Here is a 17,319-nt window from a genome sequence, read left to right as displayed (position 1 = left end):
AAAAAGAAAAGAAAAAGACAAAGTTCCTCTTTTAAAATCTTATCACCTACCTAGAGAAATAAAACTAATCTATGAAAGAATTACTGATTAGAAAATGTTTGTTTGCTTAAACGCACTGCACTGAAGACAAATGAAACTTGAGTTTTGAAAAAGCAATGTGTATGCAACGGGCCCTGCTTTGGACAGGAGGTGGAGTCTGAGCTGGACCTCCAGGGTTGAGGCCAACCAGCACATGGAAAGGAGAAAGACATATGTATACTCTAGAAGCTCAGTGCCTTGAAGGCAGTGGCTTTCATCTGTTCTGTTTACTAATGTTTTCCAACAGCCTGGCGCAATGCCTGACAGGTAACAGGCCCAATAAATACTTGTTGAATAAATTCCAAGAGTGGAGACCACTATGCATATAAGCATGAAGGCAGTGAGGGGCTTCGCGTGACAGACCAAGAGCAGACAGGTTCCACTGTAACAGAGGGGAGGAGACGGGAAGCTTCCAGGGCTGGAGGTGGGACACAGTGGACAGGCTGGGTACAGGCAGCCTTGGAAGATGCAGAAAGGCAGCTAACTCACATGTGAAAATATGCCCAACCACACTAGCAATCAGGGAAATTTAAATTAAAACAACAAGATATGGACTGTCACAACTTCTCTTGGGTAATACCAAGTGTTGGTGAGAGTGGGGGACACAGGTCTTCTCCTATTCTGCCAGTGCAGCATAACATACACAGCCATCTTAGAGAGCAACTTGACAGGGCGCATTAAAATTAAAAAGACATGCACCCTTTGACCTAGCAACTTCATTTTTCTCTATTCCAGGCAAACATTCATTTGTGTCCAAGGGAGGTCATGCAAAAAGGTTTTCACTGCAACTTCATAACATAAAAAAATTGGCAATAACTCTACCCATCAGTAGGAGAGCATGATACATTCATTCTTAACGGTTGCACCCATGACACACCCATCCCTAACGCTTCATAGGATGCTGGCACAGACACAGCTTCAAGATATTTGCTGAGTGAAAAATATAAGTTGCAAAACAATGCCTATCGTTTCATGAAAATCAAAGCTATACATTTCAATAGAAATATACATATATAATTTTCAATAAAAAATAATAGCTAATATTTTTTGTGCCTACCAATGTTATAAGGTCTTTACATTTATATACTCTTTTACCCTTCACCATAGTTCTGTGAATCAGGAACTGTTTGAGGTTCTCTTTGCAGATGAGAAAACCGAAGAAAAGAATGGTTAAATAATTCATTAAGGGTCCTTCAGTAAGTGGCAGTAGGCATTCCAAAGCACTAAAATATATAATAGCAAGATGGATATTGACTTGTAGATACATAGAGTGGCAGGACAACTCCCAGACTGATAATGATAAGCAGTGTTTGGATTGTTTTTACAATAATAAATATGCAAGTATGATGCATATCATTAAAACTAAGTAGCTGAGGAATTTTGAAATGGTGAGGCTGTTAATAGAGAATGACCACAAACTCTTAGGTGGTGAGAAGAGTAAGCCAGGGACATCCAAGAAGCTGTGTGTGACCAACGTCACATGACAAGGTGGTGAGAGGCAAACCCTAGAGAGGGAAGGCCACTGCAGGAGACTCTCATGGGTCCAGGCAGGAGAGGATGTGAATCGGAACTGAGACGGTGAAATGAAGGGGAGAGGGTGGAGCGAAGTGTGAAAAGAAGGAAGGGCAGCCTCAGTTTCCAGATGTCTGGCCCCAGTGATTGAAACACGATGGTTGGAAGGGAGAAGCCAGTGAGCTTGGACTGTGCAGACACGGTTAAGGTGAAGCTAGAACATGTTGACAAAAGTCTTTTGCAGACAGTTGGAGTTACAAACTGGATTAAAAAAAAACCCTAATTGGTTTTGTCTGGAAGTAATAACGAGACCACATTTCACGTGCATAGGGCGTCATTCTGCCCCCTGTTTCCAAACCCATTCATAACTCACCTCATTCACCAATGGCTGCCCACTAGGTACAGTCGCCCCATCCTTGGATGCCATGTTCCATTGGAAAACCGATTTAAACTGTTCATCATCGCCTCGCTCATCAATCTGCACCACGAAGACGTTGTCAGTAATGTTTCCATCAGAAAAGAGACAGAATATAAATAATCAATAGCTAACTCGGGAGGGTTTTCCTGAGTCTCAATTGCAAAGCTTCCTAATGCACACCATGCTGTCAGCCTCCGCGTGGTTCCCACTGTTCTGTCAGACGGGCAGCATGTAGAAAGCACCTGCTGGATGCAAAGCTCTGCTCAGCAGTGTGATTAAAAAGACTTAAAACTTCCATGAGCTTATCTCACAGCATTCAGCTTAAGTTAACCTCAGAAAACACTAGACATTGACGTAGTGATTCTTAAGTTTAGTCTGTGCAACAATAACCCAGGGAGCTTGTTAAAATGCTGGCTCCCCAAATTTAAGTAGGTGTTCTCTTATGTTTTATAATTTTACCTTTAACATTTTGATCCATAATATACCTCCAGTTAATCACCAGTAGGATGGGCGGAGATGGGCAGCCCAGGTGGAGAGGCCCTGTGGCAAGGCAGTGGCTGGTAGACCAGGTGAGGTGGCAGCTGGTGGAGTGGGCAGCCCCACATTTGCATGCAGATAGATGGGGAGGAACAACTGAGGACCGAGACAGACCATGCAACCCAGGGCTTTAGTGTAGGGAAATAAAGCCGCAAAGCCTCTGACTGAAAACACCTGTGGGGGTGGCAGGAGAAACCCCTAACCTCACAGGAGTGTTCATTGGAGAGACCACAGGGTCCTAGAAGGTACACAAATCCACCCACCCTGGAATTAGCACCAGAAGGTCCCAGTTTGCTTGTGGATAGCAGAGGAAGTGACTGAAAGCCAGCCAAGAGCTGAGCAATCAGCATTGTTCCTTCTGGGACCCCTCCCCCACACACAGCACCACAACCCAGCAATGGGGTTTGCCCTGCCCTGGTGAATACCTAAGGCTCTGCCCCTTAGGATATAACAGGTGCACAAAGACAAAAAAATATCACCCATATGAAAGAACAGACCAAAGCTCCAAAAATAGAACCAAGAGAGGAAGAGATAGCCAACCTACAGATGCAGAGTTCAAAACACTGGTAATCAGGATGCTCACAGAAATGGCTGAGTATGGTCACAAAATAGAGGAAGAAATGAAGGCTATGCAAAGTGAAATTAAGGAAAACACACGGGGAACCAACAGTGAAAGGAAGGAAACTAGGGCTGAAATCAATGGTTTGGAGCAGAAGGAAGAAATAAACATTCAGCCAGAACAAAATGAACAAACAGCAATTCAAATAAATGAGGAGAGGTTTAAGAACTTCCAGGACAACTTTAAACATTCCAACATCCAACTCATAGGGGTGCCTGAAGGAGAAGAGGAAGAGCAAGAAATTGAAAACTTATTTGAATAAATAATGGAGAACTTCCCCAATCTGTCAAAGGAAATAGACTTCCAGGAAGTCTAGGAAGCTCAGAGAGTCCCAAAGAAGTTGAACCCAAGGAAGCACACACCAAGGCACATTGTAATTAAATTACTCAAGATTAAAGATAAGGAGAGAATCTTAAAAGCAGCAAGAGGAAAGGACAGAGTTACCTATGAAGGAGTTCTCATTAGACTATCAGCTGATTTCTCAAAGAAACCTTTCAGGCAAGAAGGGGCTGGAAAGAAGTATTCCAAGTCATGAAAGGCAAGGACCTACATCCAACATTACTCTACCCAGCAAAGCTATCATTTAGAATGGAAGGGCAGGTAAAGTTCTTCCCGGATAAAGTCAAGTTAAAGGAGTTCACCATCACCAAGCCCTTATTACATGAAATGTTAAAGGAACTTACCTAAGAAAAATAAGATGATCAAAAATATGAACAGTAAAATGATAACAAACTCACAACTATCAACAACTGAACCTAAAAAAAAAAAGCAAACTAAGCAAACAACTAGAACAGGAACAGAATCACAGAAATGGAGATCACATGAAGGGTTATCAGTGGAGAGACGGAAGAGAAGAATGGGGGGGAAAGATACAGGGAATAAGAAGCATGGTTGGTAGGTACAAAATAGACAGGAGGATGTTAAGAATAGTATAGGAAATGGAGAAGCCAAAGAACTTATATGTACGATCCATGGACATGAACTAAAGTGGGGAGGGGGTGGAATGATGGAGGGTAGAGGGGTGCAGAGCAGAGTGAGGATAAAGGGGAGAAAAAAATGGGACAACTATAATAGCATAGTCAATAAAATATATGTTTTAAAAAAAGACATCATCAAATGTCCCCTGGAGGGTAAAATTGCACTCCTTGAGACCACTGACTTAAGGCATCAGAACCATGTGACCAAAATAGAGAGGAAACCATGTTTGTGGTCCCCCCTCCCCCCAGCACGAATCCAGCACGAATCCAACACGAGGTTTGTAGTTATTCTGAGGAAGTAGGAAGAAGGTGGGGGAAGCCCTAAATATTCCTAATGGGGTAAGGTAGCTTTAAGGGCTAATGTCCATTCTCTGGATGGAAAAACCTAGACATTTTATTCTTCTAAACATTTCATCCACATCTACATACCCAACAGGACATTTTGTCTTAATAAATATTTATTATTTTTTAAAAGAGTGACATTTAAAAAATAAAAAAATGCCAATTTGCCTTCAGCCAGCTCAAAATCTTTACCCTGGTTGTCTCCTTCATCACCATCACTGAAGCATCTCCTTCTTCCCCTTTTTCAAATGTTTCACTTGTCCAATGAGTTTGAATTGAGTATGACATCGTGCTTATATGATATCATAGATCCTTTTGTAGAGAGCGTAATACATACAAAGAGCAGTCTGATGTATAAGCACATCTCCTGTATTTCATCTGTCAAGCTCTGGCTACACAACTACAGAAGCATCTGGATGTTTGTACACACACACACACACAGGCACTTCTTCCCGACAGTTTGCCATCCTCTAGGTACGTGAGAGTAGGCCAAGGGAGAAGCTTAGGACGTGGGTTCCGGAGTCAGAGAGCTCTGGATTTGCACCCACTCAACCATCTGGGTAAAACTGGGCAAGTTACCTAACCCCCCTGAGCCTCAGCCTCCCCAACTCTAACATGATACTATCACAGAGGTTTCTCGTGACGAATAAATGAGATAGCACAGGTAAAGAGCCTAGCAGAGTTTGGCACTCCCTTTAAGCATGAGCTAAATTCATTATTAGACATCAAGAGATGAAAACAAAGCCTAAAAAGATCAGCCTTCTCAGTAATCTGAGATTGCTTGTGAATTCTCAAGGCAGGTGAATCCTTAGAAATCAATGCTATGTGAGCAACAATCTGAGCTTGCGTTTCCTCATCAGGAGAACAGGATAATAATAGCATTCACTTTATTGGACACAATGTGCACTGAACAAATCATGCAAAAAATATACAGCAAATGTTACATAAGCTTGTCAGACAATAATAGACCACAATTAGTGCAAAGTACTTAGCGAAACAGGCAATCTGGGTGGTGCATGTAGAGAGCCATGCAGTAAGGTTAAGCTTGATCTAACACACATTTGCTTGAGGAGGAGTACGGCCTGAGCACACAGGAGAGCCAGCACGAAGCGAGGTGAGATTAGGAAGGCAGATTACCAGAGAGCCTTCCACCCCTGTGTAATCTCCTAATTTTAGAATGTCATCAGCTCCCTCCCACAGAACTTCTCGTCGGGCATGGGCGAGACAAGTTACATGATTCATCGCTTTAATAAATTCAGTGTTCAATCAACAGCTAGTTATTTGACAAAACTCCACTGTTGGTTTTTCCAGAGGTTGGTTTATCAACGTGGCCTCCTTGTCTACCCAAATGTCCACTCCAAATCAAAATAATCTTTCACCTACTGCTACCCCAAGAGGCTGTAAAAAATCTTAAGCGCTACTGAATTTGGAGAGACTTAAAAGTGTCAAAATAGAGGTTTTTAATTTGCCTATACCAAAACAATTATGCGGGAAAGAGAGGAAAGGCTCTTTGACATTTTCTAACTATATAAACTCTGTTTTATGTATTAGGCGCCTGGTGTCCACAGGGCCTATTGCATAAACTGTCAGTCATCATGTGTCCAGAGATGGAAGGTCCACAGAGATCGCTCTGGGTACAAGGACCTCAGGTAGTCCTCGTGCTGGGTGTTGGCCCCCACGCTGTGGTAGGGCCCGTAGCAGTATTTACTGCTTAAACACACTTCGCATGCGCGTATGTGGAGACAACGAGCAGGTTCACAGACGGACACACACTTAAAAACTTCATAGGTGCCTGAGCTAAGAAACTTTCTCTAAAGCCTCTCCTGAAATTCAAAACTCAGTAGCTTACCTCGTGGGTGTCTCCCGGGGATTTCCTCATGTTTAGATTTAATGGAGTGTGATAGACACTTGTGAAGGTGTTGTTCTTGGGGTTATGGCTACAAAAAATAGGCGTAAACCAAAATTAGAAATGGACTTTATCCCAGATGATGGAGTGACTTATCTTAAAGGTACGGTCATTTTTTTAAAGCAATAAATATAAGACAGTAATTAAGTTAATGATTTTCCAGACAATAAGTCTTCAAAACAAGTCAAATAAACTCAATATATACAACTTAAAGACCAAAGTTAACTGGAAATGATCTCTTAAAAAGTTCTGAATAGAAAAGGATTCTGAAATTATTTAAAGTAAAAAAATGTTAACTCTCTATATGCATATATTCATGGCAATTAATGGCTCTGCACAATTTAATAGTTTGCCATGGAGTTATAGTGCATAGATTTGGTATTTTACTTATAAGAAGAAATTTGAAACTTGCAACTTTTTATTCATTGCGTAAACTCCTGCCTTAGGTCTCACCAAGGACTGCAAGTAAAAACTTCTGAGAAGACATTTCTTGTATTTACCCCTAGAGTGAGTGATTTGAATCTCTGATTGGCTACTTGTTAAACAAATTTAAAAAACTCAAGTGGTGGTGGTGGGGAGGGCCAGCCGATACTTACGCATGACAATATGGCTTTTTCTGGTGACTCACAAAGTTATTAACCGACAGCATCATCTTGCACACTTCACAGTGAAAACACGCTTTATGCCATATCTAGAAATTGCATAGAAAAGATTTACCAAATTTTTTTTCAGACTCAGGATTCACATATATTTCAGGGTGAAAAATTAGCTTGAGGCATAACATGGTGATTTAAAAACACACAGCTACAGTATGTTAAATAAATGAGTGACGTAGAAGACATAGCTAGAAATGGGTAGAACTGAAAAAAAGGTGAGAAATACACTTTTGGTTAGTGCTTCAAAATATAACCCACATGCCCAAGTGTGAGAAGATAAATTTTCTATGTTTGTTATTATTCCCAAAGGCCAAGAAACGTCCACTGACCTGATCCAGACAGCTGATCTTCTCAGCAGGATACACCCCGTACCCACACCTGGAGCAGGCCTGCACATTCATCCCGACCTCCGAGGGGAGAAGACAAAGATAGGCCCCGGGCAAGGAGTCCAAGGAGCAGTCCCAGACTAGTTTTTCAAGTCTCCAAAATCCCAACCACTACGAAATTCTGGGGGGGCGCCTGGATCTTTCAGAATCCCACTTCCACCTTCCTTTGCTGACCTCTTCTAGTTTGAAGTCGGCAGCTGGATGGTTTTTAAAGCTGCCACTTACTCAAGGGGCTATTTTGGCGACTGGGTCGGCACGCATGCGTCTGGGAAGTGAGGTGGAGGTATTTCTAGCTGACATGCTTCTCTAAATAGAAGAGTGAACTCACAATAGCATCATGTTTATGTGGATGACCAAATCCTGGTGTATGATCAGGCAGCACGGAGTAGGTTCGTACTGGCTGTGATCATAACCCCAGAAAAGAGCCCCGAAGAAAACAGCACACCCTCACCCTGCGATCAAATTAGAGCAGCTAGCTCCGTGAGCTGGATGACTAAGGCGGAACGGCCAGCGCCCAGAAATATGGGGACTGAAGCAGGGCTGATTCATTCCGTGGGAAGGGTAAAATACCATACTTGAATCCTCGCTTTCTGTAATAAAAATACTGACAACTGAAAACGGAGTAAGCTATTAATTGCTGGGCAGCTTCTGCCAGAATGCGAAAATAAGAACAAATGAGAGCCCTCGGGGGTTTTGGCCTCTGGATGTCAGTGTTCCAAAATAGGCCTGTGGGTTTCCTCACCTCCCAGGCCTGAAGGGGGGCGACCTGAAGACTCACCTCCTCTTTCTGGTTTTGTGAAGCCCTTCATTGCCTTTAGCGTCTACCTAAATGTTTCCTTAAAACGGACCTTCTAGAAACATTTAACGAAAGATGGTGCCTCACCTGTTCCTACCCCTCGCAACCTGCTATAACCCTCCTGGTCTTAGGTTCTTCGTAGCAGTTACCACCACCTGACCTCTTACATACAGAGCCTGTTCGTTTTTAAATTATCTATCTCCTTCCATCAGAACAGGATCCTGGGTCCTCGTTGTCACTGCTTTTCCCCAGGACTGACATGGAAAGGGTGCTTAATAACTATTCTTGGAATCAATGAAATAAAGTTAATATTCTCACCAAAATGCCTACAGGGGCCAGAGGAGAAGTCATAGGTTATGATGGGAACCTTCCCAAATGGGAGGGCATATACCCCAGCCAGTTTGTCACAAGTACCCAGCATTGCCAATATTCCAGTTTTTCCAGAGAAGCCCGGTATCTGCATTTATACAGGAAACTCCCTGTTTTGTGAAACACTGGGAGCAAAACAATACAACAGGGCCCTGGGCAGTATTGGGTTGGTGGCTACCAATTAATGACCCTTGGCCTAAATGCTCTGAGAAGATTATTATGTTGCAAAGACTGCAGGAGGAGAGAAGTCAGGGGTGCTTTTGTGTTGGGAGAGCCAGCGGGGAGGAGGAGGCTGCAAAGCAAGCGAAGAGGAGCAGCGTTCATAGGCACTGAGGAAAGGGTGCAGCCAGAAGCTCCCTGTAGTAGATCCTGGGGCTCAGCACCTGAAGGGAAGGGGACTCTCCTTAGGGACTCCAGGCTCAGGAAGACTCGCACGCTGAAACATGATACAGGGCAGCCTGGGTGAAGGGAACAGCAAAGACAAAAATAGAAGACCTGAAGTTTCCCCCAGTAGTCTGTGCTGAATTTCTCAAGCCTTACCTAGGAAGAGGGCTGGAAGAATGCCATCCGAATCCAGGAGGATGGGGTGGGGTGGGGTGAGAAACCACCATCAGAGTTCATCTGAAGAAAAAGCTACTTCTCTGCCAGAGGTGGTGGTTGATGACGCCTGGAGCCACTGCACGTCCTTGGTCAGCCTTGTGAAAACGAGACTGGCCAAAATGAAAGATGTGAACTTTGACGTATGCCATCACTTACGTTTTTTAAAGGCACCTATTAGATAGAAGACTTTGTGAGGAGAAACAACCCCAATGAACAGCAAGTGGGACGGTTTAAGGAACTAAAAAGAACATTCATTGCCGGGGTAAGGTACACACAGCCCTCACCTGCTTGTTGTCAGAGACGGTCTCCCCCAAGTCCATCCCTCCCTCTCACATCCGAGGAGTCCCTCCCCCGTCACAGTGATGACATCAGGCCAAGGCAGCCTTAGCCAAGGAGGTCCTCTGGCTATCAGGATTGGTTTGGACAACATCTGTCTTAGCCTGGGTTCCCCAGAAACAGAACCTGAGGCAAAGGCTTACGTGAAGGACTTTATTCAGAAGTGCCCCAGGGAACAGGAGCACAGAGCAGGAATGGAGGGTGAGAGTCGATAGCAGAACTCATTCTCAAAGTAGCCACCGCCTGATATGAAGTGCACTGGATCGCTTGATCTCCAGCTTCCAAGAGGCCATCTGGACAACTACGACTCAGGAACATCGTCTAGAGGAAGGAAGGATTTATCTGCTGGCCTCTGTCTCCCACTGGTGAAAGTGTTGCCCCCTTGGGGTGTTCATTCCCCTGCACGACCATGCCATCCATGTATGTGTTCACAGAGTCCCAAAGCATCTCATGCCTCTGTAGCAACAGGGAAAAAGCAAGGGCAGCAGTAGGCCAAAGGCACTGTTGGTTGTGCCCACGTGGACATGGCCAGGGCCCACGCAGAGCCAGGTGCCACTGCCGAGGCTGGAGGCAAGGTCCAGAGAGACCTGCCCGGGGGCACCTATGAGGCCAGCCCTTGGGCAGCCATCTGAATAGTGAATTTGGGTTGTTTTTTTTTTTCCCCAGAGTGAGGAGGAAGACTCAAACTCCACTCATGTGTGTATGGAAAGGAGGCGCAAAACAACACCACGGGTCCAGGCTGGAGAGACGCAGGAAATGCAGTTGGAAGAAACTACCATTTAGACTCTAAGTGGCAATATAATTATTAGACAGGAAAAAGTTCAAAATTATTTCTTCCCTTCCATATATGCCCAATTTTATCTCTTAACATTACATTTTATTTGTTGATAATCCAGCCTTACCATGGCACCTTGTGGTTCCCCACACCAGCCCACAGGAAAGAAGTAAAAAAAGAAAGTTACCCTTCAAACCACCTTTCTGAGTCAGCAATACATTCAAGTGTTCGACACATTTGAACATTGGCATGATATAATTTATGATAAGCCTTGTGGATGGAAAACTCATTATTTTTCCAGACAACGTGATCCTGCTCCTGCCACTCACAAGCTTGTGACGTGGGCAACTTCTCCGAGCCTCAGAAGTTCCATGTAAAATGAGCAGAGAGATTATCTGCCGAGGCCCCTTCCACCTCTCGCATGGTTTTACTCTATTTCAGGAATACCCTGCAAAACGTTATGTGTGTAAATTACACATGAATTAGAGAGGAACTTATTTGTTTGCTATTAGGATTTTTCATCTCTCCAACGATTCATAACTGAATTCCTTAAAAAAGGAATTTACCGCCAACATTTCAGGAACATGGGTGTTGACGAGTCCTACATGCTGTCTTGGTCTGTTTGGGCAGCGATAACTAAATACCACAGACTGGGTAGCTTATAAACAACAGAAATTCTCACAGTCCTGGAGGCTAGACGTCCAAGATCAAGGTGCCAGCATGGTCAAGTTCCAGTGAAGGCCCTCTTCCCAGTTGCAGAGAACCCCTTCTCTCTGTGTCTTCACAAGGTGGGAGGAGCCAGGAAGCCCTGTCTAGCCTCTTTTATAAGCGCACCTGTCCCATTTGCCAGGGCTTCAGGCTCATAAATAAGCACCTCCCAAAGGCTCCACCTCCTAGCATCATCCCATTGCAGGTTGATTTCAAGGATGAATTGGGTGGATACAAATCGCCTAAAGAACAGCCATATTGGGAATAGCGCAACTGCCTGTTAAAAAAAATATTCAGGAATTCAGGGTTTTCACATAAGTTAATAAATTATAATCATTCCTTTACACTTGCCTGGGACCAGTCTTTCTTAAACCAACGAAGTGTTCTTATCGGGTGAGATTTTAGAGATAATATGAAAGTCTCAGGCCCAGAGGAAAGCAAAAAAACAATAAGACAAGGTGAGGTTCTTGCCTGATGTCACACCGTGAAGTTTCACTCCTTTCACTCAAGATGTTGATAGTTCTTTACAAGCAAATATCTCTGGTATAAACACAACCAGTATCTTCTCAAATATGTACACCTCAGTGTGACTGAGCTAACTAGCTGCTCCACCCAGGAGTCCTGGAGAGAAAGGCGTTGGAGGTCTCCGTTGGAGGCCAAAGGGTGAAGAAAGACGTGTGCGTGTGTGTGTGTGTGTGTGTGTGTGTGTGTTGGCGGAAAGTGGGGATGGTTTGGGGATAGGAGTGAGGTGCAATCTGTGGAAGTACACAGTCTCACATTTTAAACTAACTCACGGCTACAAACTCAGTGGCTGACGCCTGGGGGCGCTCATTAATATTTTGGGGACGATCCGGGCGCTACATCGGGACACGTGGGCTGTGATTTGAGGTGGAAACTTGCTCAGACAAAGCTGAGTTAGAGTCCTACCGCCCACTAGCGAAGATAGTCGCTCCCCAGCGTGGGAACAAGTTCTGGGAGGCCGGAAGGCCACAGCGCATCCCTGCGGGGCTCCGCCTTGGAAGAAGGTAACTTATGCCGAAGTGCGTGCAGAGCCCCCGGGAGGGTGCGAACCGCCCAGACTGGGATTAAGGGTCGGTCTGGGGAAGAGCTGTAAGGATGTAGGAACTGGGCCCTTGAACTGGTGCTGAGGCCCAAGTCGAGGTGTAGACTGGGGACAGCACCGGTAAGGGGGCGCAGGGGAGGGGTAGGCTCTGAGAAGCACCTCCCCGCCCCCACGCCCGGCATCTTCAAGCGACGGGAAGCCTGGGGTGGGGGGGGTCGAGCTCTTTGGTTTGCGTGACTTAGGACGCTGCGCTGGAGCTCTGCCAGATCTGCAGAACGCGCCTTCCTCTCCTCGCTGCCGTAAGCTGGGCAGTCGGATCCCCTAGATCTCTGCAAACTCTACCCCGCACGCTCTCCGGTACGCGCTGCATCTCTGCGGAGGGAGCTCCCTGGGGAATATGTGCGCAGTGGACCGGGTCATTTTGCAGGCGACCAACTTTGCGAGAGCTTGTTCTCTACGGGCAATGCACGCGAGCAACTTTGCGGAATGAGCGACCCATTTTGCATTGGACGCCCCCGGTTCCCGGCCCCGGGACAGTGAGCGCGACAGTCGTTCGCAGTCAACTGCAGGGTGCTCTCTTCCGTGACGGTGCGCACCGTCCCTTAAGAGAGTGCACCGTGGGGAGCCGGGACACTGGCCCCGCGAACTCTTGCTGGCGACTCCTCCCACTCAAGCGCTGCGGCTTTTACTTTCGTTTTTATGAGAGTGGCCTCAGACGAAAGCTGCGGAGGAACAGTGGCGGCCGCAAGCTCTGGCCAGGGAGGAACGGTAACTTCGGCTCCGGCCTCCGCTTTCGTCTTTCCCGCTTCGCGGTGGCGCGCCTCCTCCCCAATCCCTCTTCCGTCCTCGCGTCTGTCCCGCGCGTCCTTCCTTCCGCCGCTAGCACAGGCTGCCAGGCTGCCAGGAGCCGGTCCTTGGCAGCTGGGCGGCCTGACCGCTTGCGCTGAAACTTTGGGGAGAGGGCTCTCCGCGCCCCCAGCATCGCTCGCTTTGATCCGCTTGACCTCCCTTCCCTCCTAGCCAGCGAGCTTGCGTTACCCGGTGCTGTTGGAAAAGGAGAGGTGGGTTCAGAAGGGAAGAAGCGGTTCGTTCTCTCGCAGGGCTGACAGCCCCAGGTTCCAGTTCCCGCGTCCCTGCTTGCCAGCTGTAGGGCCTGGCGTACGGTTGCAGTGAGGATGGAAGGAGCTGAAAGCCTCTGTCAGGGCTTAGTGTGCTGCATGTGGGCTACGATCATCACTGTGGCGGCAGCCTTGTGCTGGACCCTTGAAGATCCCTTGAGGAAGTGAAAAAAGCCAGGACTCTCAGGCTGCCTGGTTACCTTATAACCTTTCACCAGTGTATTCAAGTTTGCCGTTTATGGGGCAGTAAGTTCACTGGTAGGTGATTGTGTCATTCCCAGGCCTTCCCCCTTGAACTTCTGGACTGGCGGACAACTGGGCCCTAACTTTTGTTTACTTACGGTGTGTTTCCTCCTTAAGGACCTACATTCAGCCTGACTTTCATCCTCAATAGACAGGTGCTGCATAGCTCCACGTCTGCCTTTTCTCTGAAGAAATCAAAGGTTCTTGTGCAGTGAGGGGTAAAGGCTCCGGTTTCCTAGCAATGCTCGGAGTATCAGGTGCCACTGCAGCACTTGAGTGCTCCCCAGAGCCCCCTCGTTCTCCCAGTGCTGGGGGAGAGAGGTGGAGGTCCCTGGGGCTGCTTCTCTTTGAGCGTTGTAGGAGGATTGTCTTCACTGGGCCAAGAGTGGGGTGTAAGTTGTATTACATCAGTTTTTGGAGGAAGCAGCTGCATTCCTCCCCCCCTTAAAAAAAAAGTTCAGACAGTAGCTGAGAAGCGATTTCCTACCAGATGTGTACCCGGTCGCCTGTGAAGCGTGTATAGAAATAATGACCAACGGGTTTTAGTTTTCAATCTCCATAAAAGCTGCTTAAAATACAATTTTCATTTTAAAATACCAGTGAGGGTTGACAGTTGGATGTTTTCATAGTCTTGAGTAGTGCAGGCAGTGGTGATGGTAGGGAATATTTATCGAGCATTTAGAATGGGTTACACTGTGCTTCACATTTTACATGCATTGTCCCATTCAGCCTCAGTTACAGATGACGAGCCTGAGGCTCGGACAGGTTGGATTCTTTGGTCGAGGTCCTATGGCTAATAGGTGGAGGAGCCCGTTTAACCCTTGATCTGCTGTTCACAACTAGGCTCTCCATGGCCCACCCTGGGTACCTTTGGTTCTGCTGTGTGTCCTGTATCAACAGTTCATTTGGGACCCTGAATAACTTAAACATTTTAAGTACATTTCAGTTGTAACACTTTTAAGGAAATATTTATTGAGTGCCTGCTGTGTACCTGGCACTCCTCTGTGACTAGAACAAAAAATAATGATGATTAAGATAAGCTCTCAGTCTGCAAACAGAGTCATAGTGGATAACAGCAATGGTAATAATCATAATAATAACTAGAGTGCCTGGTACTATTAATGCTTTATGTATATTATGTATGCATTCATTTAAGAGAAGGCACATGTATTTAACAATTGGGTATGCAGTATCCCACGAATGACTGACTGCTCTCTGAGCCTGTGCCCCAGGAAGGGGACACACACAGGAACGTTACCCCAGATGTGGCCTCTTCAGACACGGGAGGGCTGAGATAGGGCTGGATTTTACTGATGGGCTGAGTGTACATGGAAAGAAGGGGTCAACACCAAGTCTTGACCTGACTGAAATGGTGTGACTGCGATCAGGCACCCCACTCAGTCACTGCCCTTGATCTGCGTGAACTTGATTTCACTCGGAAATCAAGCCCAGCTTCCTGGGCATAAGAAAGTGACTGAATGTTTGGCCTCACAGACTTAAAAGGGTCAAGTCCCACCACACCGGCTTGTTTTAGACAGATACTCTGGCAGGTTGTGAGAAGGGGTGTTGGCTGCCCACCCCGACAGTGGGCACCGCTACCCCAGAAAGATGCTGTAGGGTTCACACAGACCCTTCTGGCCTAGTGTTTGGAGGGAAAGTTCTGGAAAGGCTCCCACCACGGAGCCATAGAAATCAGCCTGAACTTCACCCCTCTGTAGCTATGGCCAAAGGTCCGTAACTACAAGTGGCCAGGAAAGAATATGAGCTGCGGGTCTCCTTTGATGGAGCAGGTTAGGTGTTTAAGTGTGCAGTTCCTTCTGCTTTCATCACCCCCCCAACCCCCCCTACTTCCCCCTCTCAGATCTCAGGTCACACAGTTTCTCCTCTAAGATCCTCCCCCTATTCCTGAGGCTCAGTCCCCTGTACTCTACACACACCACAACAGCAGCCCAACATTTGTGGCACGCTTTTAGGGTGAACACAGCCTCTTTCCCAACAAGATGGGACCAGGTCATTTGCTACAAAGTATAGTCCCCCGCCCTAGCACACAGCCTGGTGCAATAGACATCAAGTAAACACTCATCAAATGACTCTTCTCAGCGGTCCCAACAATGTTAAAAGAGCTATTTTTGCTGAGGGTCTTTATATATATACAGAAAGGTCACATCATTTTATGAACATACTGCCTATATGCAGCCTCTAAGACAGTGATATCAAAGACTCAAGGCTTACACACCATGTGTTGAAGTCAGTGTCTCTTTTTCTGGTTGCTCTTACATAACTCAAACTTGCTAATTTTGAAGATATTTTAGTGCTTTGCTAAATACCAATCCACAATGGAAGGTAATTAAATCTATATAAAGGAAATGAAATAAAAGCTGTTGAGCATTTCCTGGACTTACCCTTATCTCTGGGGAGGGGGTTATCTCTGTTTTTGAGAAACATTTTGAGTCCTAACCTGAAAAACCTATCTCCTCCAAGCTGGAAACACAGTGGTGGCGATGGTAGGGGCGTTTGTGATGTGTTGAGAAGCAGGAAGGCCACCTGACTTCTAATAGTCATTGTACAGATATGGTGTGGAAGGCTCCCTCCCTCTCAGTTCGCTCCTCACGGCCCAGTTCAGCCCTAAGGTGAGCTGGAAGGTGACGTGATAATGCCACCTGGAGCTCCCGGCCACTAGGTGGATGCTTTGCCATCTCGAACACCTCCCAGCTAAGCTGGATTCCTTCTGCCCTCACCTGCCACAAGTCATTTCTTGTGCTCTGGGACACAATATGCTCTGACGAATGAGTGCCTCCTTGTTTTCCAGTCAAGTGCAAACATGCCCACGGGGGCCCCGTCAGAATGCAGGCCTACACCTGTCACCTCAGGAGTGCTCTGTGCAGTGGCTCAGAGACTGGGGCCAGTGGAAATTAGAGTCTGGAGAGTTGTCCCTTTATTCTTGGGGCCGGTCCCTTCACAGGAAGGGAAATGGGACTTGATTTAGGGGAAATGACGCTAGAATAGGCTCTGCTTCTGATGAGCTGTATCACTTCTGGCTAATTCTCTTTCCAGCTTTTCATTCAATTATTATTTATTTAGTAAGCATCTCTGTGTACCAGGCGCCTGCGCTAGGATGAACTTAACATTGTTGTGTTTGACCCAATCAATAAGCAGAGTGTAAATAGACAAGACAAATGCAAGGGCTGTGAAGGGAATGGGAATTGGGTGGGTAGGGGGTGTTGATGGGATAGGAATAATCAAGGAGGACCTCTCTGCAGAGGTGCCATTTACACCGAATTCTGAAGATGGAGAATTAACCACCTGGGCAAAGATGGCATGTTCAGCAAATATGTGGGCGGTGACTCCTAGAAAGAGAGAACCAACCATGAGCCCAGACAGAACCCGAAATGAGCAAGGTGTGCCCAAGGACTCCAGGGAGATGGGAGCTAAAGGTGTGATGGTGAGGGGTGGCCCCTCAAGTGCTCGTTGCTGGCTTCAGACCTGAGTCCTGCTGTATGCGAGTTATGTGGCCTGGGACAAGTCATTCACCTTTTTCAGCCTCAACTTCCTCACCTGTCAAAAGGCAATTATCAAAGGGCTGATCTAACTGTGTTATTGGTCGTAAGGATGATCTATCAGTATTATTGGGAGTGCTGAAAATATAATGTTGATAAAACAATAACAAATCTGAGTTTCTCTTCTTACATTGTTATTTTTATTTCTTAGCGTAGAGGGAATAGTAGGTGAAGGGGATCCTGTTGGCTGATAGTTCTCCTCCATCAGGGGTCAACACGCCTGTTTTGTGAAGGGCCAGCTGGTAAATAGTTTAGGCTTTACAGGCCATGTTATCTGTTGTCACAACCACTCAACTCTGATTGTGGTGGGAAAAGCAGCCACA

The 17,319-nt window shown here is 46.2% G+C and overlaps 2 protein-coding genes across 10 annotated transcripts in view; one reads left to right on the top strand and one right to left on the bottom strand.

Moving 5' to 3' along the window:
• Positions 1-7,635, bottom strand: part of NRAP (nebulin related anchoring protein) — a 65,084-nt gene extending 57,449 nt beyond the window's left edge. For 4 of the 7 annotated variants that reach the window (XM_045191514.3, XM_045191515.3, XM_024555589.4 and 1 more), the window contains exons 1-4: positions 7,375-7,634; positions 6,986-7,080; positions 6,333-6,420; positions 1,964-2,068 (exon numbers count right to left, since the gene is read on the bottom strand). In XM_045191514.3, coding sequence (XP_045047449.2) covers positions 1,964-2,068; positions 6,333-6,420; positions 6,986-7,080; positions 7,375-7,446 — 360 coding nt within the window. In that variant the 5' untranslated portion in view covers positions 7,447-7,634. Of the gene's footprint in view, positions 1-1,963; positions 2,069-6,332; positions 6,421-6,985; positions 7,081-7,374 lie in introns of all 7 variants that reach the window. The other 3 variants (XM_045191512.3, XM_045191513.3, XM_045191517.3) reach the window with 1 other exon arrangement.
• A 4,276-nt stretch (positions 7,636-11,911) lies between these two features.
• CASP7 (caspase 7) overlaps positions 11,912-17,319 on the top strand; it is a 35,797-nt gene continuing 30,389 nt past the window's right edge. Inside the window, exon 1 of one of the 3 annotated variants that reach the window (XM_045191569.2) lies at positions 11,912-12,040. Coding sequence is in view for 1 of the 3 variants with exons in the window: in XM_024555392.3 (XP_024411160.3) it covers positions 12,778-12,846 (69 nt within the window). In the remaining 2 variants the exon portion in view is untranslated. Of the gene's footprint in view, positions 12,041-12,694; positions 12,847-12,987; positions 13,140-17,319 lie in introns of those variants that run through there. The other 2 variants (XM_024555392.3, XM_045191570.3) reach the window with 2 other exon arrangements.

The sequence above is a fragment of the Desmodus rotundus genome, chromosome 4, assembly GCF_022682495.2.
Source record: "Desmodus rotundus isolate HL8 chromosome 4, HLdesRot8A.1, whole genome shotgun sequence".
Taxonomy (NCBI): domain Eukaryota; kingdom Metazoa; phylum Chordata; class Mammalia; order Chiroptera; family Phyllostomidae; genus Desmodus; species Desmodus rotundus.
Note: the sequence above shows the minus strand (reverse complement) of the source record. Positions and strands in the feature narration are given on the sequence as shown.